This window comes from Maylandia zebra, linkage group LG3 (genome assembly GCF_041146795.1).
Source record: "Maylandia zebra isolate NMK-2024a linkage group LG3, Mzebra_GT3a, whole genome shotgun sequence".
Lineage (NCBI taxonomy): Eukaryota > Metazoa > Chordata > Actinopteri > Cichliformes > Cichlidae > Maylandia > Maylandia zebra.
In genome coordinates, this window is record NC_135169.1 from 29193675 (window position 1) to 29213166 (window position 19492).

At 37.9% G+C, this 19492-nt stretch overlaps 1 protein-coding gene and 1 long non-coding RNA gene across 4 annotated transcripts; both read right to left on the reverse strand.

The window, feature by feature from the left end:
- Positions 1-999: 999 nt before the first annotated feature.
- Positions 1000-4198, reverse strand: LOC112431672 (uncharacterized). Of its 2 annotated transcripts, none has more exons than XR_013097272.1 (4): positions 4151-4198; positions 3710-3756; positions 3223-3412; positions 1000-2965 (listed from the first exon to the last, which is right to left on the reverse strand). It is a non-coding gene; the product is annotated as an uncharacterized LOC112431672 (long non-coding RNA). The 2 variants fall into 2 exon arrangements; XR_003022618.2 differs by having other exon boundaries at positions 3741-3756; positions 4151-4191.
- Positions 4199-6656: 2458 nt separating this feature from the next.
- Positions 6657-19020, reverse strand: LOC101478065 (uncharacterized). Of its 2 annotated transcripts, none has more exons than XM_076881649.1 (9): positions 18322-19020; positions 12667-12896; positions 11875-12239; positions 11368-11463; positions 11178-11281; positions 10929-11037; positions 10623-10767; positions 10516-10542; positions 6657-9087 (listed from the first exon to the last, which is right to left on the reverse strand). In XM_076881649.1, exons 2-9 carry the CDS (start codon positions 12866-12868, stop codon positions 8543-8545), a joined length of 1593 nt encoding a protein of 530 aa, XP_076737764.1. In that variant the 5' UTR covers positions 12869-12896; positions 18322-19020; the 3' UTR covers positions 6657-8542. The 2 variants fall into 2 exon arrangements, with proteins under 2 accessions (XP_076737764.1, XP_076737763.1); XM_076881648.1 differs by lacking the exon at positions 18322-19020 and adding an exon at positions 13986-14109.
- Positions 19021-19492: the final 472 nt, after the last annotated feature.

A 19492-nucleotide genomic window follows, 5' to 3' on the forward strand; every position in this document is an offset into this window, starting at 1 on the left:
GAGTCTGCAAAAGACTTGAGACTGGGGCGGAGGTTCACCTTCCAGCAGGACAACGACCCTAAACATAAAGCCAGGGCAACAATGGAATGGTTTAAAACAAAACATATCCATGTGTTAGAATGGCCCAGTCAAAGTCCAGATCTAAATCCAATCGAGAATCTGTGGCAAGATCTGAAAACTGCAGTTCACAAACGCTGTCCATCTAATCTGACTGAGCTGGAGCTGTTCTGCAAAGAAGAATGGGCAAGAATTTCAGTCTCTAGATGTGCAAAGCTGGTAGAGACATACCCTAAAAGATTGGCAGCTGTAATTGCAGCAAAAGGTGATTCTACAAAGTATTGACTCAGGGGGCTGAATAATTACGCACACCCCACTTTGCAATTATTTATTTGTAAAAAATGTTTGGAATCATGTATGATTTTCGTTCCACTTCTCACGTGTACACCACTTTGTATTGGTCTTTCAAGTGGAATTCCAATAAAATTGATTCATGTTTGTGGCTGTAATGTGACAAAATGTGGAAAAGTTCAAGGGGGCCGAATACTTTTGCTGTCCACTGTATGTCCCAGGGATCCTAGAAGCAATGTTGTCTGGGGGCTTTTGCCTGGGATAGGGTTACCAGGGCTCCGTCCTGGAGCCAGGCCCAGGGAGGGTGCCCGAGAGCGAGCGTCTGGTGGACGGGCCTTAGTCCATGGGGCCCAGCTGGGCACAGCCTGAAATAGGGACATGGGGCCATCTTCCTGCAAGCCCACCACCCGGAGGAGGCACCTTAGGGGTCCAGTGCATTGCGAGCTGGGCGGCGGCCAGGTGCGGAGGTCCTGGCAGACCGATCCCCAGCTACCAAGACTGGCAATTGTGACATGGAATGTCACCTCTCTGGTGGGGAAGGAGCCTGAGTTAATGCGTGAGGTTGAGAGGTACCGGCTAGATATAGTCAGGCTCACCTCAACGCATCCCTTGGGCTCTTGAAACAGTCTCCTGGAGAGGGGCTGGACTCTGTCTCAGTCTGGAGTTGAGGCGGGTATTCTGGTATCCCCTTGGCTTGCTGCCTGTATGTTAGGGTTTCTCTGGATCGGGGAACGGGTCCTGACTGTCGTCTGCGCTTATGCGCTTAGTGGCGGTTCAGAGTACCCAGCCTCAAAGAGATTCTGCCTCAAAGAGATTCTGGCAAACCACCAGGCAACTCAGGAGGAGATTGAAGGCTTTTCAGGGAGTTTTCAGTACAGTAACAGCCTCGAGAGGGCAACAAAAAACAAAACAAAATAACTTTCTTATTCGTTCATTACCAGTAAATTAGTGTGAAGGGAAACATATGACCATTTCCTAACACAAGTTGACTGTGGCTAACATCCCAAGTGTTATTTGTGTATTTGAAGAAGTACACTCTTGTACTATATGTGTACTATATGTATGTGACATTTAAAATCTGGGTCACTGTGGCTGAAGCATAATGCAGAAAAATAGGAAGCACAGCAGACATCAGCTAGTCTTTGCTTACCATGAAGTAGTCCACATAAATGCCCAATAACATAAAACACTTTATAACTTTTATGACTTAAACATACAAGAGAAGATTGTAACTATGTTTTTTTTTTTCAAGTACTTATTGCCACTAAAGCAGAGTTTTGTGATTATAAACAAATATGGATGTAAATTAAGTTTAATTAAGCAAACCAAAATCAAGACTGTGTTGCTGTGCTACACTACTTTATCTAATAAACAGGAACAAAGTTACACCATTCTGTTTTTGTGGATACAAATTAAAAAAAAACATCAGTTTTTATTTTGAATGATACAAGTGGGAGTGGTCTTACTATCAAAAACACAACTACAAACTTAGTAGTTCTAAAATCCAAATATTATACAGCTAGTTAGAAGTACTCATTAAACAGATGTTTCTTACACAGATTAAATACTAGAAATTTGGATGCTGCATTTGTTATCAAACTCTCTATGATTCTTTTTTCAATAATGGATCAAAAGAAAACTAAAGAAAAATTCAATAACCCTTTATTCACCATTAGCCAGCTGACGGGCCCATTTTCCAAGCCCTATTTAAATGACTGTAACTGTGTCATCGTTTATGCTATGGAAAAAATGTGAATGGTTTCAAAAAAAGAAAAGCTGATGCTAAAGCTAATGCTATCTGAACACAGAAAGAAAACTCAACTCTGCCTAGAATTTACCACGTGAGCTTTGTACTACTGTAACTCATCAACTCTTTGAGCTTGAGAGAAGTGATCTAGGTGTAAACACTTTTTTATACATTATATTTAGTACAGTTCATATTTAAACTTGATGTTGTGTTACATTTTGTTCGTGTTGAATATCAGTTTTCACTTAACTTGAAATCTGATCCTTTTTTAATTTATTTTTTCCCCACGTAAACTGTTGTTGCATTGCCATAACAATACAGTGATGTAGAATGACTGCTAGATATTGAAAGTTGAGGTTATTCTGAAAAAAAAGAATGGCAAAAGCATTCACATATAGTATGATTTAAGACCCCTTTACAGACAAAATTACCAAATAAGTACTTGGTAAAAAAAGGGTTAAAGCACTAACACAATGCAAAGTTGCTGAATTTAGAAATTAATCAGTTGAAAGCTATTCTACCACAATACTGAAATTCCTTGCAGGACTGCAGGGTATATTGCTTGCTCTCTGCTGTTCATATTTCTGAAAATGAACAGGGAGACATTGGTTTCCAACCTTGTCGCATGCCACAATCACAACCCTTTTCTTTGCACCAATTTTAATTTTACAATCCTTGTTCCTTTTCCTGGATGCGATGTCATATATCAGCATTTCTGAGTTGCTGATGCACAAGTTCCCTGCATAGTTATCCGTCTTGCTTAAGCGTCGCCCGTCTTTGCTGCAGATTCTGTTCACGGTCTCCAGATCACTTTTATTGAGGAACGATTGCACTTTAGTTCTGCACCAGAGGTGTTCTTTTTTCAAATACCTGCATTAATAGATCAATATTTCAGTACATAGAGATAATAATATAATAATAATATTATTATCTGTTCTCTTATTTGTAAAATAATTCCACACATAAAATGCTGAGTTTAATGACATCACATGAAGATGCTGATAAAGCAGCACCATGTGGTGTAGCAGCACGTAACCCTCTGAAGCCTGTAAGCTTTTACTTTAAAGGTTGTTTCCTATTGCACACAATAAAACTAACCATTTTTGAATTATTTACTTTTAATTTACCTTTTCCAAGCATCTAGGGAATTTCTGTCAAATTCCTCTTGAAGGATGTGTCTGCTTACAAATTCTTCATAATGACTTTTTGGACTTTTGTCCTGACACGGTGATGAAGGCCCCGCGGTCATGCTGCTGCCCCCATCAATAAGGGCTACAGTGACGATGATGGTGATCAAGACAATGAATCTCATTTTATCTGCAGTTAAAAGGAGAGAAGGCGACAATCTCATGAGGTTGAAAAGAAAGCAACAGGACTTGGACTTGGAAGATATGTCACCCTCAGAGGCTTCTTCAGTTACAAGTTTGTCCCAAAATGCACTGTAAAATAAATCTGAAAAAATACAGTATAGTTTTTATTTTTAACATGACTTAATATTTGCAATATTTGCATTATTTTAAATTTATTGCACCTGTAAACAGTTGTTTTTTTAATATATGTGCTTTATAAATACATTTGACTTTGACTTCAAGAAACTTAAAGAAGTCCAGTTGCCTTTAATTGAAGGTACTTCCGCTGCACTGACCTGGATGACTCCGAACCTACACAGACAGAGAAGGCAATACTGATTAGCTAACATATTTTAAAAGGAAACACTCAACAAATCATTTAAAATAATGAATATGCTGTGCATTCAAATAAAAATAAAAAAAACCAGCATCCAGAAACAAAATCAACATATCATATACGTTTTAACATCACATTGCAATATTGTACATTAGTGTTTGGTAACTCTTATATTACTGTAGAGTAGGATCATGTGCAGAGTGCCACTAATCTGTGTTATTCCTTTAACATCTCAATACGACTCTTATATCAAGAAAAAACGTGAGTACACAAGATTGCAAAATTACACAATTTCATCTGATAAATGAAATTTCAATATCATTAACTGTATAGGAAAATACGAGCCAGGAGACAGAAAAGTCATCTTACCTTTCCTTGTTGCTGTGGAGGACTGATATCACCTGGTGCTCTGGTGGGTTAGAAGTACTGCAACATCCTTTACTTGCTTCCTCTTTTTATCTTTTAGTTGTAACCAATCATCTTTCTCCAAATAACAGGAATCAAAACAGTCAAAGGCAAAGAAAAAGGAAGCATAAAAAAGTGCATCATCAAAAAGAAGTGCAGTGAAGATGGAGTGATTTCAGGTTATGAATAAATGAACCCGAACCTGTTTGATTTTTCTCAGATTACTACTGCACCAGACCTCGAGGAGACTAACTAATAGTATTGTAGACATACCAGTGCTGACATATTTAACCAAACTGACTAATAATAATAATAATTCATGTTTATCTTTATTAAAAAATGCACAAAAAGAGTGTAAAAAATAATCCAAACTTTCTGAGGACTATAAACATTTACAAGCATTAAATGACAAATCAGCTGGCTGGTCCCTTTTACACGAAATATGTAAACACATTTCAAGAAACTGTGGTTCAGTTTTTCAAAACTCTACAAAACACAACTGAAAAGAGTAAACCACTTTATCAAAAAAAGCACAAAAAACACTCAACAACACTCAAAATCTCATTTTCTCATCTCAAAACTGATTCCATGTCACAAATTCCAGTGTGTGCAAATATCCCATTTCTCCGTTTAGTGTAGAGTTGTTTACCTGCATAGCATTTGCAGTACTACATGTAAGTGCAACACAAATCGTTCTATAGTAAAACTCAGTATTTTCACCTGAAGTGTAGGTGTAAGTGTAAGACTACAAAGTAAATGTGTGCTCAGATACAAAAAAATGAAACAATATTTATTTGGGAAAGGGAAATTACATCTAAACCTCATCTTATTCTCTCTCTCTCTTCTTCTTTGTTGGTGTTGCTTCATCTTCTTGCCTAACACCTGCAAAAGTTATTCTTGGTCTCTTTTATATTCTGACACATGACTGTATTCTCTTTCCAACTGAATTTGCACATGTTTGCATGTTATATGCTTTGTCTCTTTGCTTAGTCACTTTTTGTGTTATTTTGGTAGTCCTTAGTTTTGCTTCCTTTGTCTCGCTTTGCCACCTGTTGCCTCTCAACCAGCTGCCTCCACTTCCTCTCATTAGTCTCGGTGTGTGCAAATGCCTCGCCTTTACGTTTAAATATATTACATTTATACAATACAATTATATTATGTCTACACTCTGCTCCCGTTGCTCTTGTGGACTTTTGTGATGTCTTCAGATTTTTGGATTTCCAGTCAACATTCAAAGCTCACCTTGAGTTAAGACTCTATCTTAGTGTCCTTTCACTCACTGGTCATTAAATAAAAACTACTAGTGTAAATAGAAATGACCTAAAGGCTCCAAATGCAAATCCACCTCTTGTTACTGGTGGTTTTCTGGTTGTCTTGCCATTTTTAAGGAGATACTTCAAAGTTTCCCTTCAGGCATATCCTTCACTAATAACAGTTTTTATAATAATTATTAATGTAATGAGTCTTTGCTGATAATGTAAGATATGCTTACATAACCACTTCTAACACTAAGCATACGGTGCACTCTGAGGTGTAGTTAAAACAAACAAACAAACCTTGTGATCTATTGATTCTGTGGTCAAATCACAAATGTCTCCGAAACACTGAGGAAAGCCACCGACTGAAACATCAGTTTCTTCCTGCTGGTATAAAAAGTATAACTGTGGATTCTGATCTCTAAATCTGAGGTGCCAACAACTGTAATGCTTCATGATTTATGTGGTTTAGGTCAGCTTTTTTAATCATACTGGCCCTGTCATTAACCCAATCTCTGCTTTGAAAATGTGTAAGAGGAGCGCTCAACTGCCATGCTGAAAGAGGAGAGTTTGGAGGGGTCAGTTACCCAGGCATGAGCAGGACACACAGCAGACCTGCTAAAACTTTTTATTTTAATTTCAATATAGTGGATGCTGATGTTGCACACATCTGAGGCAAAATGATTATAATAACACAGAGCTCAGCAGCACCTTCTGTATTGGTCTCACAGCACTACAGTGACTAAGAATGTGGAGCTAATGTCACTGTAAGGCAGAGCTTCACAGAAAAATATAGCATTAATGTTACTAGTCTAAAATTTTCTCTTAACATTAGTGAGTGCTAAAAAGTGTCTGGCCAATTCACTTTCACAGGAAGTGTTTTCTAAACTTTGCTTGCATGGGTGAAATGAAGAAATGAAACAGATTGTAGGGTTCCTCACTGTTATTCTAAGAAAGAGTCAAGCTCAAAAAAAAAATCTGAAAAATCAGGTGGCCTTTAAAGCCTTTTGAATTCAGACATAGCTAAACCACAGTGTGCTGTAGCTTATTAACTTTTATTGCACTTAAAAATCTAGCTAATGTAAAATGTATTTTTTTTTTACTAATGTCAGCTACAAACTTGCTTCTCTAAAATCCCTGCACTCCTAGGGCTGAAGGAAGAGTAAAGAAGACAATATACAGCTGGTTTCATTAAGGTTTGGATTTATTCAAATTACAAAATAAATAAAACTAAAATCTTAAACATATTTCATTCTTTTATCATTACAAACACAGTTAAAATATAAAAAAATATTCCCTAGATAGAAGTTTGTTTGTTTCTTGTGTATATCTGTGTAAAACATATTGCTTATATGCTGTAAATGGATTATTTAAAGTGACTCATGTAGACTACAGTTTACAGGATCTAAACTGCCCAGTGAGACAAATTGTTCAACAGATGTGTGGAGTAACAAGGAGGGTCTGTAGAATTAAGCATCTTGTAGACTAAATGCTTGAGGTAGTGGTTAAAATCAGCTTTTCCCAACCACGGAACATAAGTATGCCATTAGAAATCATCAAGTGTGCCGTGGAAGATTATCCAATTTCACCTGATTGGTACTCTTAGCAAGTGGCGTGTTGTGACAGGCAGAACAATTACATTCTGTAGTAGCGGCCGGTAATAAACCAGTCCTCATAAAGGAACAGTGCTCTTTAATGAATTCAGCACAGACTTTACATCGTAGAGGTAACAGGAAGACACAACAAGTTAACAGTTAGCCGTCTAACTATACTCTAACTCTAAAACTTTACCAACTCCACTTTACTCTTATTTCATGACACCACCCTCTAGTGGTGCAATATGGTACGATCATTACAGGACACAACACATTCTCATCCACCAGATCCACTTAATTGTACTGCCCTTACCACCAGCAAGATGAAGATGAAGAAGAAATACAAAAGTACAAAGTCGAGCTGCGAGTGAGACAAAACTGCAGGGAATAGCGATTACTAAATAACTGAAAACAAAAACCGTCAATCTGGCCTGGGTCCTAGAGAGAATTCCAACCCAGATGGCCCTAGCAATAATAGTGGAAGAAAGCAAAAGAAAAAGTAAAATCATGACAATACAGTTAACATTATCTTGCCTTTGGATTCTCATACACTGGAGAACCAACTGAGCCCATTCTGCTACGCCTGGTTCCAAGCAAACTTAAACACCATCTCCAGACAAAACACCCATCACTTCAAGCGTGTACAGACTGAGACGCAGGCAGCTTTAATGAGGAAAACCACCAATAAGAGCAATAAAGCACTTAAAGCTAACAAGTTGCTGAATTGCAAAAATGCATACATGTTTGCACCGATGGAGCAGCTGCCATGCTCGGGCACACTAAAGGATTTGTAAACGGAGTGAAAGAGCAACATCTAGATGTCATTACAATGCATTATATTCTGCACCGGGAAGTACTTGTTGCCAAGACTGCAAGAATCAAGAACTTAAAGTGTTTTTCACAAATCAGAAGGACGTCAAGTTACTCTCAAGGGACCAGTGGTGTACAAGACTGCTGTATCTGGCAGATATATTTGAACATTTGATTGACCTGAACACACAAATATAAGGCTGAAATAACAAATTGCTCACAAGTAAAATATACGGGATTTGGTTGAAAGGTGCAGCTCTGGAAACAACATGCTTAACGTGCCAACCTTAACATGTTGACACACACCTAGATATGGCAGGGTGTCAATAGTGGTGGATCTTGTGATTTTTCTAATGTGAAATATGTGCTGTGGTTCCAAAGGGTTGGGAAACACTGGTTTGTATGAACACAACCAATAACAAGAGAAGAATCCTTAGTAAATCATCCCTTTGCACATAATCATAATTAACAGTATTTAGAGTGCATCCCCATAATATGTATACATTTGCATTGCTAGCATTGCTATATAGTGCATAAAAGAAAACTCTAAAACCATGCCTTTATTGTACCTTCATTGATTCATGTTATCATTATAAGAAAAGAACATGGAAACCCAGGCAATCAAATTCCCACTTTAATATATATAATGCCTATAACTGATGCATTCACTGCTCCAAAACCAGTGCATGTGATTACTACTGCTTTTCCATAGCAGATATAATCAAAGGATCGCTGTTTTTCTCATCTGGTTTCAGATGGAGACTGAAGTATGGGAGGATCTCACCACCAAACGAACACTCAGTAAATGAGTAGATGTGAGACTGAGACATCACATCATAAAAGGACACGAGACCTTCTTCATAATCTACATACACCCCGACTTTCCGAGGTTTCCCTTTAAATGGAAGGTGCACGGGCGGTGTTGTCCGGGCTGCATATTTTTTGTCTCCATAAAAGACAATAACCCAGTAACCTTTGTCAGGGGTCACTAAAAATTTCCCCTTGCGGTAAGCATCACATCTGGCCACACCCACATCCCACCCAGTCTTGTTGCTGACCTCCACCTCCCAGTATGATTTCCCTGATTTCAGCCTGTTGAGCCCCAGGACACTTCCAAATATATCAGACCTCTGGGGAGAATTAGGATCTTTTGCTGTTTTTCCACCTTTTCTCACTTCTTTCCCATTATCAGAAATTACAAGACTTGAGTGTGCAGAAGTCGGGTCCAGCTTCACGTCCACTACAGTCAAAAGAATACACTTAATTAAAAAAACTGAACCATGTGGTAAGTAGATCTATAAACATCACACATAGGTCAACACATAAAAATCACTCTTTATTCCTTTTTTTAATCAACATTTTTGTTAAAGGGCTCCATCACACCAAGGCACTAAGTATTGATGGAGTCCAATCAGACTGACCTTTCCAGACCTCACCGTAACAGAGAAGACTTACTAAATAAAACGGGTTGCTTAGCCAGCTAGGGCTTTAATTTGTTTTATTGTTAATGTTTTTTAATGTTATTTGTCTAATATCTGTGCTAGATTTCAATTCTCACATTATTCAAATGCAACAAATTCATTTTGTTGAATTTTAGGAAAAAGATGGATGGGTTGCCCACCCAGTTCAGAAACAACATACTTGTGTTATATGGTTTCTCTATATCACCAGCTCTCGGTATCAACAGGATAACAAGTGAAAAATAATAAATAAATTCTGGATAATATTAAACTGATCTTTGCCATTATTTTCTAAACAAACGCAGAAAATTACATGAGAAAATAATATCCAGATTGGGGAAGTGCATACTAAATTGTGCTTAGAAATTACTTAACTTTAGCAAAAGAACAAATTCAACTCTAGAAATTAAAAACATGTTTAAAACTGAAATCAAAGGCTTTTATTCTGAAAACTGACTTACTGTATCAAACTGATGTCTAATTTTGAACATGTCATTATTATTTTATAAGCATATTGGTTTTCCTTTAAAAGGAAAATTTAAAATAAAACAGGGCTTTTATGTTGAAAATCTGGTGCACTGTCATGGTCCTGGGTCATTTGACCAAGTGTTTTTTGTTTTCTATTATTATAATATATTCTGGTTGTGGTTTCTAGCTCATTGGTTTTGGTTTGGTTCTTCTTCAGTTTAGTGTTAGTCATCCCTACCTGTGTGTTTCCCTCTGTGTAAAGTCTGTGTTTCTTTATATGTGTGAGTTCCTGTTTTATTTTGAAGGTCAGTGTCTCAGGTTATTGTATTCTGTTTTCATATCTCTCAGTCTCGTCAGCTCCAATTTTCCCCAGCTGTGTCTCCTCCCGTTTCTCATTTCCTGATTGCCTCTTTGTGTATATAACTCCTGTGTTTTCTGGTGTGCGTAGCTGGTTCGTCTTTGTATTTCCCAAGTCGTTTCCCTGAATCTCCCTGCATCTCCACTTCTGGTTTGTTTCTGTTAGATTTCCAAGTTTAGGTTTTGCTTAGTTTCCATGGTCACCCTTGTCATATCTGTTTGTATCACAAACTCACTTGCATCTGAGCTGCCTGCCTAAAGGGTCCTTTAATAATTTACGCACGGCTTGCCCAGCAAACTGTGACATGCACACCTGTTCCCTGTTTTTACTCACTGTTAACATTGTTTTTATACTGCTGTAATTTTTTTTTTTAAATACACACCTGCAAATGTAGAAATCCTCTCGAGGTCTGTGGAAACACACATTTGAGTAAGCTGCAGTATGTCTAAAGTTAAATTAATACAAGTCACGAGAGACCAAAAGACTTACCTTTGGATGCGAGTTTTTCTATTTCCTGGCCAATTTGCTTCATCATGGCTGAAGTCGTACCTCGCAGTGTCCCGAAGAAGAGTGAAGTGTTGTCACATAAAGTTTTCCAGTTATCAGATTCTTTCAGGCCTGTTACAGGAGAAAGCTGTGCATGTGTGCAAAGGTAAAAGTTAGCTTACAGCAGGCACGATTAAATTGAATGAATCAGAAATAACACTGAAAATGCACAGATGTTGTAAATGAAATTTTTCCTCTTTTAAGGGAATTTATGCTCCAGTAGATGGATCTCAGATCCTTGAGGTTCACCTCCAAGTCTGGGTTGTTGTCTAGGTCATCAGTGGCTTTTTTGAGCACATCAATTTCTCTTTGCAGCTTGTGGGTGAGATCTTGTGCTTCTCTTTTCACTTTCCGTCTCCTAAAGATAACAGAGAGGGCACGTGGGAATCCATTTTATTAAAACATAATGCACCAAAGGAGCACAAAGAATCCTTGCGATGTTAAAATGTTCTTCAACGATGCTGACAGACTAACTTCTATATGCCTCACAGGACCAACCTGTCGTCCACAGTCTGGCATGCTTTCTCTTTAGCATCCTCCGCAATTTTCATCACCTCTGAGAAGAAACTGTTGATCTCCAGCCATTCGGCATCCAAGCTACCCTGAATAGCCATAAGAGAGTAACGGCGTCAAAGCAATATCAAAATAAAGGATTTTCTTTTTTTTAAAAAAATGTTGCAGTCTTTACATTGCAGTTTATTTCAGATGATTTGACCTCGGCCATCTTGTGGTCTCGGGAATCAATTTTCTGCCGTAAATCAGCTTTCATCTTTTCTTGTCTTTCCTTGAAAAGGGACAATGGAAAATGTTAAAATACTCAAAGTTTATACAGGTTATAAGTCTTATACTAGCAGTCATGTCAGCAGCTCTATGAGTCACTGCGTAGTTTGGATTTGCCAGTACTAGAGTCACACATTTTTCAGGTTTGTCATAAAAAAGCATTAGTTACCTGAGCCATGTCACAAATGTTAACCTCCTGGTGAAGCTAGACAAACAGCCAGTTCATTACCTAACTGTTAATGTGTTTATTTCAGGCTTTACCTCAAGTAATCTGAGTATTTGAACTCCACCTCTGTGCTTTTTCTAATGGAATTATCAGACAGGATTGTCTGTGAGGTACTACCTTGTGCTTCAGTTTTGGAGGATGAAACTGGTAATGAATGACTGTATATTCACTGTGTTGAAACTGCAGTACCTTTTGTCGCCTTTTAGCCTTCTCTCTCTCCCGTTCTCTCTCCCTTTCCCTCTCTAGTTCTCTCTCTCGTTCTTCTCTCTCTCTTTCTTGTCTCTCTCGTTCTTGTCTTGCTCGTTCTCTCTCTCGTTCTTGTCTCTCCCGTTCTTGTCTCTCTCGTTCTTGTCTCTCTCGTTCTTGTCTCTCCCGTTCTTGTCTCTCTCGTTCTTGTCTTGCTCGTTCTCTCTCTCGCTCTTCTCTCTCTCGTTCTTGTATCTCCCGTTCTTGTCTGTCTCGCTCTTCTCTCTCTCGCTCTTCTCTCTCTCGTTCTTGTCTCTCTCGTTCTTGTCTTGCTCGTTCTCTCTCTCGGTCTTGTCTCTCTTGAGCCCCTGTAAGAAAAGAAGATCAATGTTATCATGTTGTTCTTCAGAGTCTTGTTCCTGTCATGAACTAACTTAAACATCTAACTCTGCATATTACTGTGGTTGTCTGACTGGAGGATCAGACAATCCTCCAGTGATCAGTTATCAGCTATGTGTTTTTGTCTTTGTTTTTTCAGTGCAGAAACTGTAAAAACCAAGCCATAGTACATATTAAATATCGTAGGAGATGGCAAAAAAGAAATCATGTTTGATGAAACTGTAGATTTAATTGATGTAAGTTTGACAAATATGGGGCAAATATTCTAAAAAAAAGTAATTATCTAAAACATGAAAATAGATTATCACTGTAAACCAGTGAGTTTTAGTTAGATAGTCACTCCCCGACCCTGTAGCAACACAAACTGACCACTGGTAGACACATTGGTAGACTCACTATAATCCAGACTCATACACATGCCCATCGAAGGCTCTCGTCTGATTAGAGATCCCATAAAGGCCGGCATAGGATGGAAACTAGATTGCCCACTTTCAGGGATCCTCATTCCCTTTGGTGTGCAGCCCTTCTTTCCCTGGTGAACTCTCAGGCCATGGTAAGTTGTGAAAGACCGGCCGCAGTGACAGAAGTGTTGCTCCATGTTGGATGAGTTGAGTATCTGTAGGGGACTGATAAGGTACAAACAAGCAGGTATAAAGACATGCACTGTCCAGAAAATGTGATCAGTAGATTTTGACTTACAGTGTATTATTTTTCGTTGTGCATTATTTTTTCAATCTTAATGGAGGAAGAATTAAATAAGTAATCTGTGATCCACCCATGAGGGTGATTCAATACAAATTCATATAATAAAAAAAAAAAAGAGCTAGAACTAAAGTTTTATGTCTTGGGGAATTTTGAGTTTTGAGGATTTTTTTTAATTACAGCTATTGTAAAATGTCTGAATTTAAATCTCTAAATCACTTATATTGTAGTCATGGAGTATTTGATGTCAATCTGGAGATGTGTGGACAGTGATTAGGCACCCTCTAGTGTTACAGATTACATGTTACAGTCTTGCACACAGAGCCAGATGAAAACAGGAATTTAAATAGGGAAAGTTCTGTTTCTGTAACATTATAGCTTCAAACAGTTTTCAGTAATAAACTAATAAATGCCTAGTAAAATAAAATTAAAAGCAACAATCAAAATAACTTGTGGTTTTATAGTAATCCAAATCAACTTGAAGTAGCTAACAGCATATTTAGACTACATTTAGCTATATAATGTTATAACACGATGTTTATTAAGCATATATGCAGAATTTGTTTTTTAATTAAGTTGAGTTACTGATTGAATCATCACAGTTCTAATACACACTATACTCACAGTGTCTGCATAATCTATTTTTAGAGTTCGACAATGGATATTATTATATTTTATTTGAGTCAACCCAAGTTCATTTCTCTACACACCTACACACATAACTCATGCATAGCTGTGCACATACCCTATACCCTGGATCAGGATCAATGATAACAACTTGCTGTTCTACAACTTGTGAAACACTAGACATGCAGTCTAAAGTTATGTATTTTAATTTACGTGACTTTAGATAACATCTAAGCAAGGCCCAAGGCACAATGATTTTTCTTTTAAACACATTCTTAAACACATATATACCACTGCAGCATGTCATTCACTTGTCTTTTCTTTTGCAGCCTGTGTTTTGTCCTGTCTTACGCTCTCTTTCTATTTTCCTTTCACTTTCTCCTCACCTCTCCAACTGGTTGAGGCACTTCTTGCCAGGAGGACTGGTTCTGCCGGAGGTTTGTCCTGTGGAAAGGGAGCTTTTATTTCCCACCATTGCAGTAGTGCTTACAAATGGGGAATTTCTGGATTATTGAGGTTTTCTCAAGAATATCAAAGTCTTTACCTCACATTGTAAAATGAATTCTTATTTATTTATTATTAATTCTTTAGTTTATGCAGGAATAAAAGTGAGTTAACAAGCAATTAATGTGATGATTAAAAAGTTGCTGATTTACTCGATATTTCTTTGTTCTGTTTTATGAGTGAAACTTGAATCAATGATTAAAATCCTAGGAAATGTTGTCTTAAATGAAACTCCAAGTTTTCATGTGTCAAGATGCATCACAGATTTTTTTTTTTTTTTAAATTCAATCTAGTGTCAAATGCTTGAATTTTAATCTCTAAGTCACTTATATTTTACTAACGGAAAAATAAACCTGGATGTTTTTATAATTTGTTATATAATATATATATATATTTTTTTTTTTAAAGAACAAAAAAAAAAACAAATATTAAATTAAAGACGCTTAAACACACTTATCTGCCCAGCAGCCTACCTGTGCTCCTGACAGCAGTGCTCCACTGTGTGACCTGTCACCTGTTGTTGCATCTTTTTAATGCATTGTCAGTTTTTCAGTTTCATTTCAGTCAAACCCGAAACTTTTCCACCAATGCACAAAGGTGGAGCTACAATACATTTCTCTGATATACTTCTGTGTTTTGGAAACACCATTAAAAGTAAAGCTGTAATACAGAAAAAACTGAACATCTTTATTAAAACTTTTAAAAGTGACATACAAATAGTAGCAGTGAATATACATTTTGTTTCCTCAAATTTTACTCTACTTGTACTTAAAAGAACTAAAAATATCACAATTCAAAACTTATCCAAATCCAATGCAACCTGTTAGATGACATCAATCAAAGCGCACGATCTGATATCGTCATGTTGGTGTTGTTCCCAGATCAACATAGTAAATGTTGTTCCAGGATCAAAATTGCAAGTGACCAATCAGAATGTCATAATTTTGCGACTTCGGAAAAAATCGCCGTAAAACAAGAATCTGTACTTAAGCTGCGAGAATCCGCCTCTGTCCGCCGATCAATGGACCCTGACCCTAACCCTTTAATAAACGCTAAGCAGAATTGATATTGTCCTTGCAACATTGGAATTTCATAAATGCACGAATGGCTTGGCGCGCCAAAGAATAACGTCACAACAATGTGATTGGTCACTTGCAATGTTGATCCCGAAACAACATTTACTATGTTGTTCCAGAAACAACACCAGCATGACGATATCAGATCATCCAGTCAAAGCTATTCAATGGTCACTAAAAATATCTGAGAGATTTAGTCAGCCACTCTGTGGAATCTGAAGCTAAATTCCTTTTTGTCACATGAATGGAGGTCATCAAACACGCAAGGCTTGGTGTGCAGACACTCCTTATTTTTTGAGCGTGACAGGAGGTTCATATTCTCTGGTCCAATTAAACGTTGAACACAAAAGTGTGCTGTGTGTAACACTGTGTGAAAATGGTCTCTGAGAACAGACTGGACATTAAGATGCACACTGAAATAGCAGTAGAGTTTCCGAACAAAGTAAAGTGAAGTAAGACTTAACAAACAAACAGTAATTGTTAGAAATGAGTCTGAACTGTGATATTGTAGAGTGACACAAAACTTCCACATTAAAACTAAAATGAAATAAATAAAACCTACGACGCCACAATAGAACAAAACATAGCAAATGTTTAAACTGAGAAAATGTACCATACCAAGACAAATATTGGCTCATTTTAAGTTTGATGACATGAACAAGCCTCAGAAAAGTAGGGACAGGGCCGTGTTTACCACTGTGTAGCATCCCATCCTCCTTTAACAACAGTCTGTAAATGTGTGGGACTGAGAAAATATGATATAAATATGATATAGGATTCTAGCTGCTCAAGAGTCCTCGGTCTTCGTTGTTGCATTTATTGTTTCATGATGCTCCAAACCTTTTTAGGAGGTAAAGGGTCTGGACTGCATGCATGTCGGTTCAGAACTCAGACTTCTACTCTAGTCGTGCTGGTGTAGCTTATGTGTAAGTTCGATGAGGAAGATCTGAAGTCTACATCTGTCTGCTTTCCCAGGTGTTGACAACTAATCTAAGCTTTAAGTCACTTTCACTTTCCAACGCTGTCAAGCTAATTGTGACATCACCGATCTAGTCCAATCATCTTTCTGCCAGCTTTCTTCAGCCCAATCAGCCTTCACTCCGCCTACTTTAAATCTCACTTTCACATGACATCTGACATTCTCCCTTGCAGATGCCTTCGTGCAACCCAGCTCCTCTTCGTCACTGCCTCTCCCTCATCACTCAGGCTTCATCCAAGCCTCCATAAAAATTCCTTCATGCTCTAAAACCTGTATATACCTTTCCACATTAATAGTGCCTTTCCAAAACAGGCTGGTAACAAACAAGGCGGGATAACAAAAAGAATGCTTTCTCTAATCAGGGTGAGTAGAAACACCTTGGAAAAAATAAAAGTTGAAAATAATTGAAGGTAATGAGGGAGGATGCAATTCTAAAGACAAAGCACAAAGGACACATAGCTAATAAAATGAAAGAGAGAAAATCTAAAAAGGGAAACGTCTAACGCAGAAAGTAAAATGTGATAAAAACAAAAGGACTTTGGAGAGGAGACTGATCCATGAAAAATGGTAGAAACAAAAGGTAAAAAATCAACACTACTACCAAATGCAGCTATAATCATATAACAATACCAAAATCCAACTTCGTAGTTCAAAACTAACAATGAATACTGTGAGGAGAAATTGTAGAAGGCAAAGGAACTCAGACTCAAGATATCTTTTACATGTGCACACATGGACGATCCCCCCCCTCATCGCCCGATCCATCCTGCAGCAACATGTGCAGGACAGATGTGACAGAGAGGAAAGACCGCCCAGGGCATCCAAAATGTCCTTTATTTATACTTAAAGCAAGTTTCCACAGCAGTAGGAGTGGCATGTATGGAACTGATAATTTTCCTTAAAAGGAGAAACTGTTCGCTTGTCAGCTGAAACAGGAGATAACTTGGTATGTATAGAAATGCAGACATTCCCATAAAAGGAGAGAAAGAGAGGGAGAGCGCCAGTCTGTCTGTTTAAAACCGGATGTCACCGCATTCCTCTTACACATATGGCTTCAATCTCTCTTCCTGTGTTGGCTCCAATTCACAACCTCTTCTTCCTTTAAATGAAGCTACAACTAAGCATAATCACAAAATTAAAAATCTTTCATCAAATACCAATGAAAGCCAAATAAAAACAGATATCATTACAGCAAAGTGTTGCAGCTTTAAGGCAGGGATGACTCCGGGAGTTGCTTTCTCACTGCATATGCTTTATTTCACAAGCAGATCCATGACAAAAACTTACAGCAGCTTCTCTCCAACTCCTAGCCCTTGGCTGCGGTGGAAAAAGAAACGACTCCAATCCCTTTCAAGGAACATATGTACAAAAAAGTTTTCCTGACACACCAATGGGGCGTTCAATGCCATCTTGTAAATATGAGTACTCTGGCAGAATAACAGTTCAAATGAAAAATACACCAGAACAAACAAGCAAACAAAAAAGATGTGTGGGGTACCTTTGAAGCAATGAACAAAGTATAACAATTTATACTTTTTAACATAACCCGACCCCGTCAATATGTGTATCTCTCACAAAAGCTTAAAATGAAAACTATGTTTATATGGTCTTATTTATGATGGTATCATGATGAGGTTTCATGTATTTTTCTCTTTGTATAGCTGCAAATAAACTGTAGCTGAAAGTGCATTTAGAAGAAATGTAACTGTTCCTTTTACATGTGGATTACATTTAGGGACCAGTTGATCAAATCCATAATTCCTCATTTAGGTTTTAGAGGACTGTGATACAGTGTTCCAGGGAAAAGTAATACAAAAAACACGAGACTAGACAAGGAGATAAGAGGCTAAGCAGGGAAGCTAAGGGAGAGGAGGAGGAGGAGGAGGAGGAGGAGAGGAGAAAAGTGCGACTGCCTTCGTCAAGAGCAAGAGACGAAGCAATGTTGAATATTATTACACAGGAAATAAACAACTGCACGTAAAATAATCACACCGTGACACCTCTGCCTTTCTAAATGGAGGGACAGTAACTGCGTGTGTGTGTAAGTGTGTAAAACCTGCAAATAGTCATAGTAACAGTATTTTGTCTCTATCTGCCATTCTGCAATTCATCTCATGTAAACAATAACGTGGCGCACAGCGTGACGTGAAAAAAGGCACATACCTTTGACGTTGCGTGATAAACTCTGTGTTCCTAATTGAAGGAAAAAAATGTCCATCCCGGTTTTCCCTCCAAGGCACGAGCGATAAGCAGAGTTCTGTCCTTTCCTTCTAAGATTCCTAATTATTTAAAGTAACACTCAGGTATGCCATTCAGCGTGTTAGTACGAGCTCGGGAGCAGCTTGGGAGAACAAGAAAACAGAGACTGCTTTAGGTTGCCTTCCCAATCGACTCAAAGGTTTATTAAGTATACAACAGCTTATATAGAGAAAAAAAGGTTCGTGTGTCAGCAAGTTCCGGTACAGACCAAATAAGGAAACGTCTTCCTGCCTTGTGAGCAAAGAAGTATCCTGTGTGTAGTTTATCAGTTCAGCTACAATTTATGATCATCCCAGCAAAATACACTCCTAGACATAGAATACAGAGTTCTTTCATTAGTGAATTCTGAAACAAACCACCTGGCCTTTAACGAGCCTTTTTCTAAGAGATAAAGAAAAAGGGAGGATGGGAGTAAGGAAGTGGTCTCGTCTCTGTGGTGTTTTCGACCTTGGGGTACCAGCCTGTGAGTCTTACACATCAATTCTTGGGTCAGAGAGAAAGAGAAAAACAACTATTAAATGGGCCTTATTGAGTAACTCTTTTCTGTATAATATCACAATAAAACAATATCCTGTAAATGCTACCATGGTATCAAAATATCACAACACTCGTTATTAAGATATTCATTGTGTGTACTCATGTTGTACAGTGTTTAACTGCATTATGGTTACTGTGGTTTAACAGAGACAGTATTTTAGTTGCCACCACAAGGAGGCACTGTTTCATTGTAAGAGCACGGATGCTGCGTCATCACGCCCCTAAAAAAAAAAAAAGTAGACCACAACGAAAATGGCACCCATGAGAAAAGTTTTGCCGCGTGTTGATGAGGAATAAAGTTCCCAAAATATTAAGGACATTTTTGCCTCCGTCGTCATTTTCCTTCGAGTTGATCGCTGTCGATGCTGCAATACTCAACAGTAGTGATGGCCAAATGAAGCTTTCCGAAGCACTGAAGCTTGTATTGAAAAACGGTTCATTACTCGAAGCTTTTCAACACAGTCCTCTCCGGTGACATCTGGTGGTGAAAATTTTGAAGAGCAGCTTGAATCTGCAAAATAAAACGGACTGCTCAATT

Coding starts and splice junctions, on each gene's coding strand:
- LOC101478065 (XM_076881648.1), bottom strand. CDS start 14,074: ATGGTGGGAAATAAAAGCTCCCTTTCCACAGGACAAACCTCCGGCAGA. Junction 11,464..11,874: donor AGGCTAAAAGGCGACAAAAG/GTACTGCAGTTT, acceptor TCCCTTTTCAAG/GAAAGACAAGAAAAGATGAA. Junction 11,282..11,367: donor CATCTGAAATAAACTGCAAT/GTAAAGACTGCA, acceptor ATGGCTATTCAG/GGTAGCTTGGATGCCGAATG.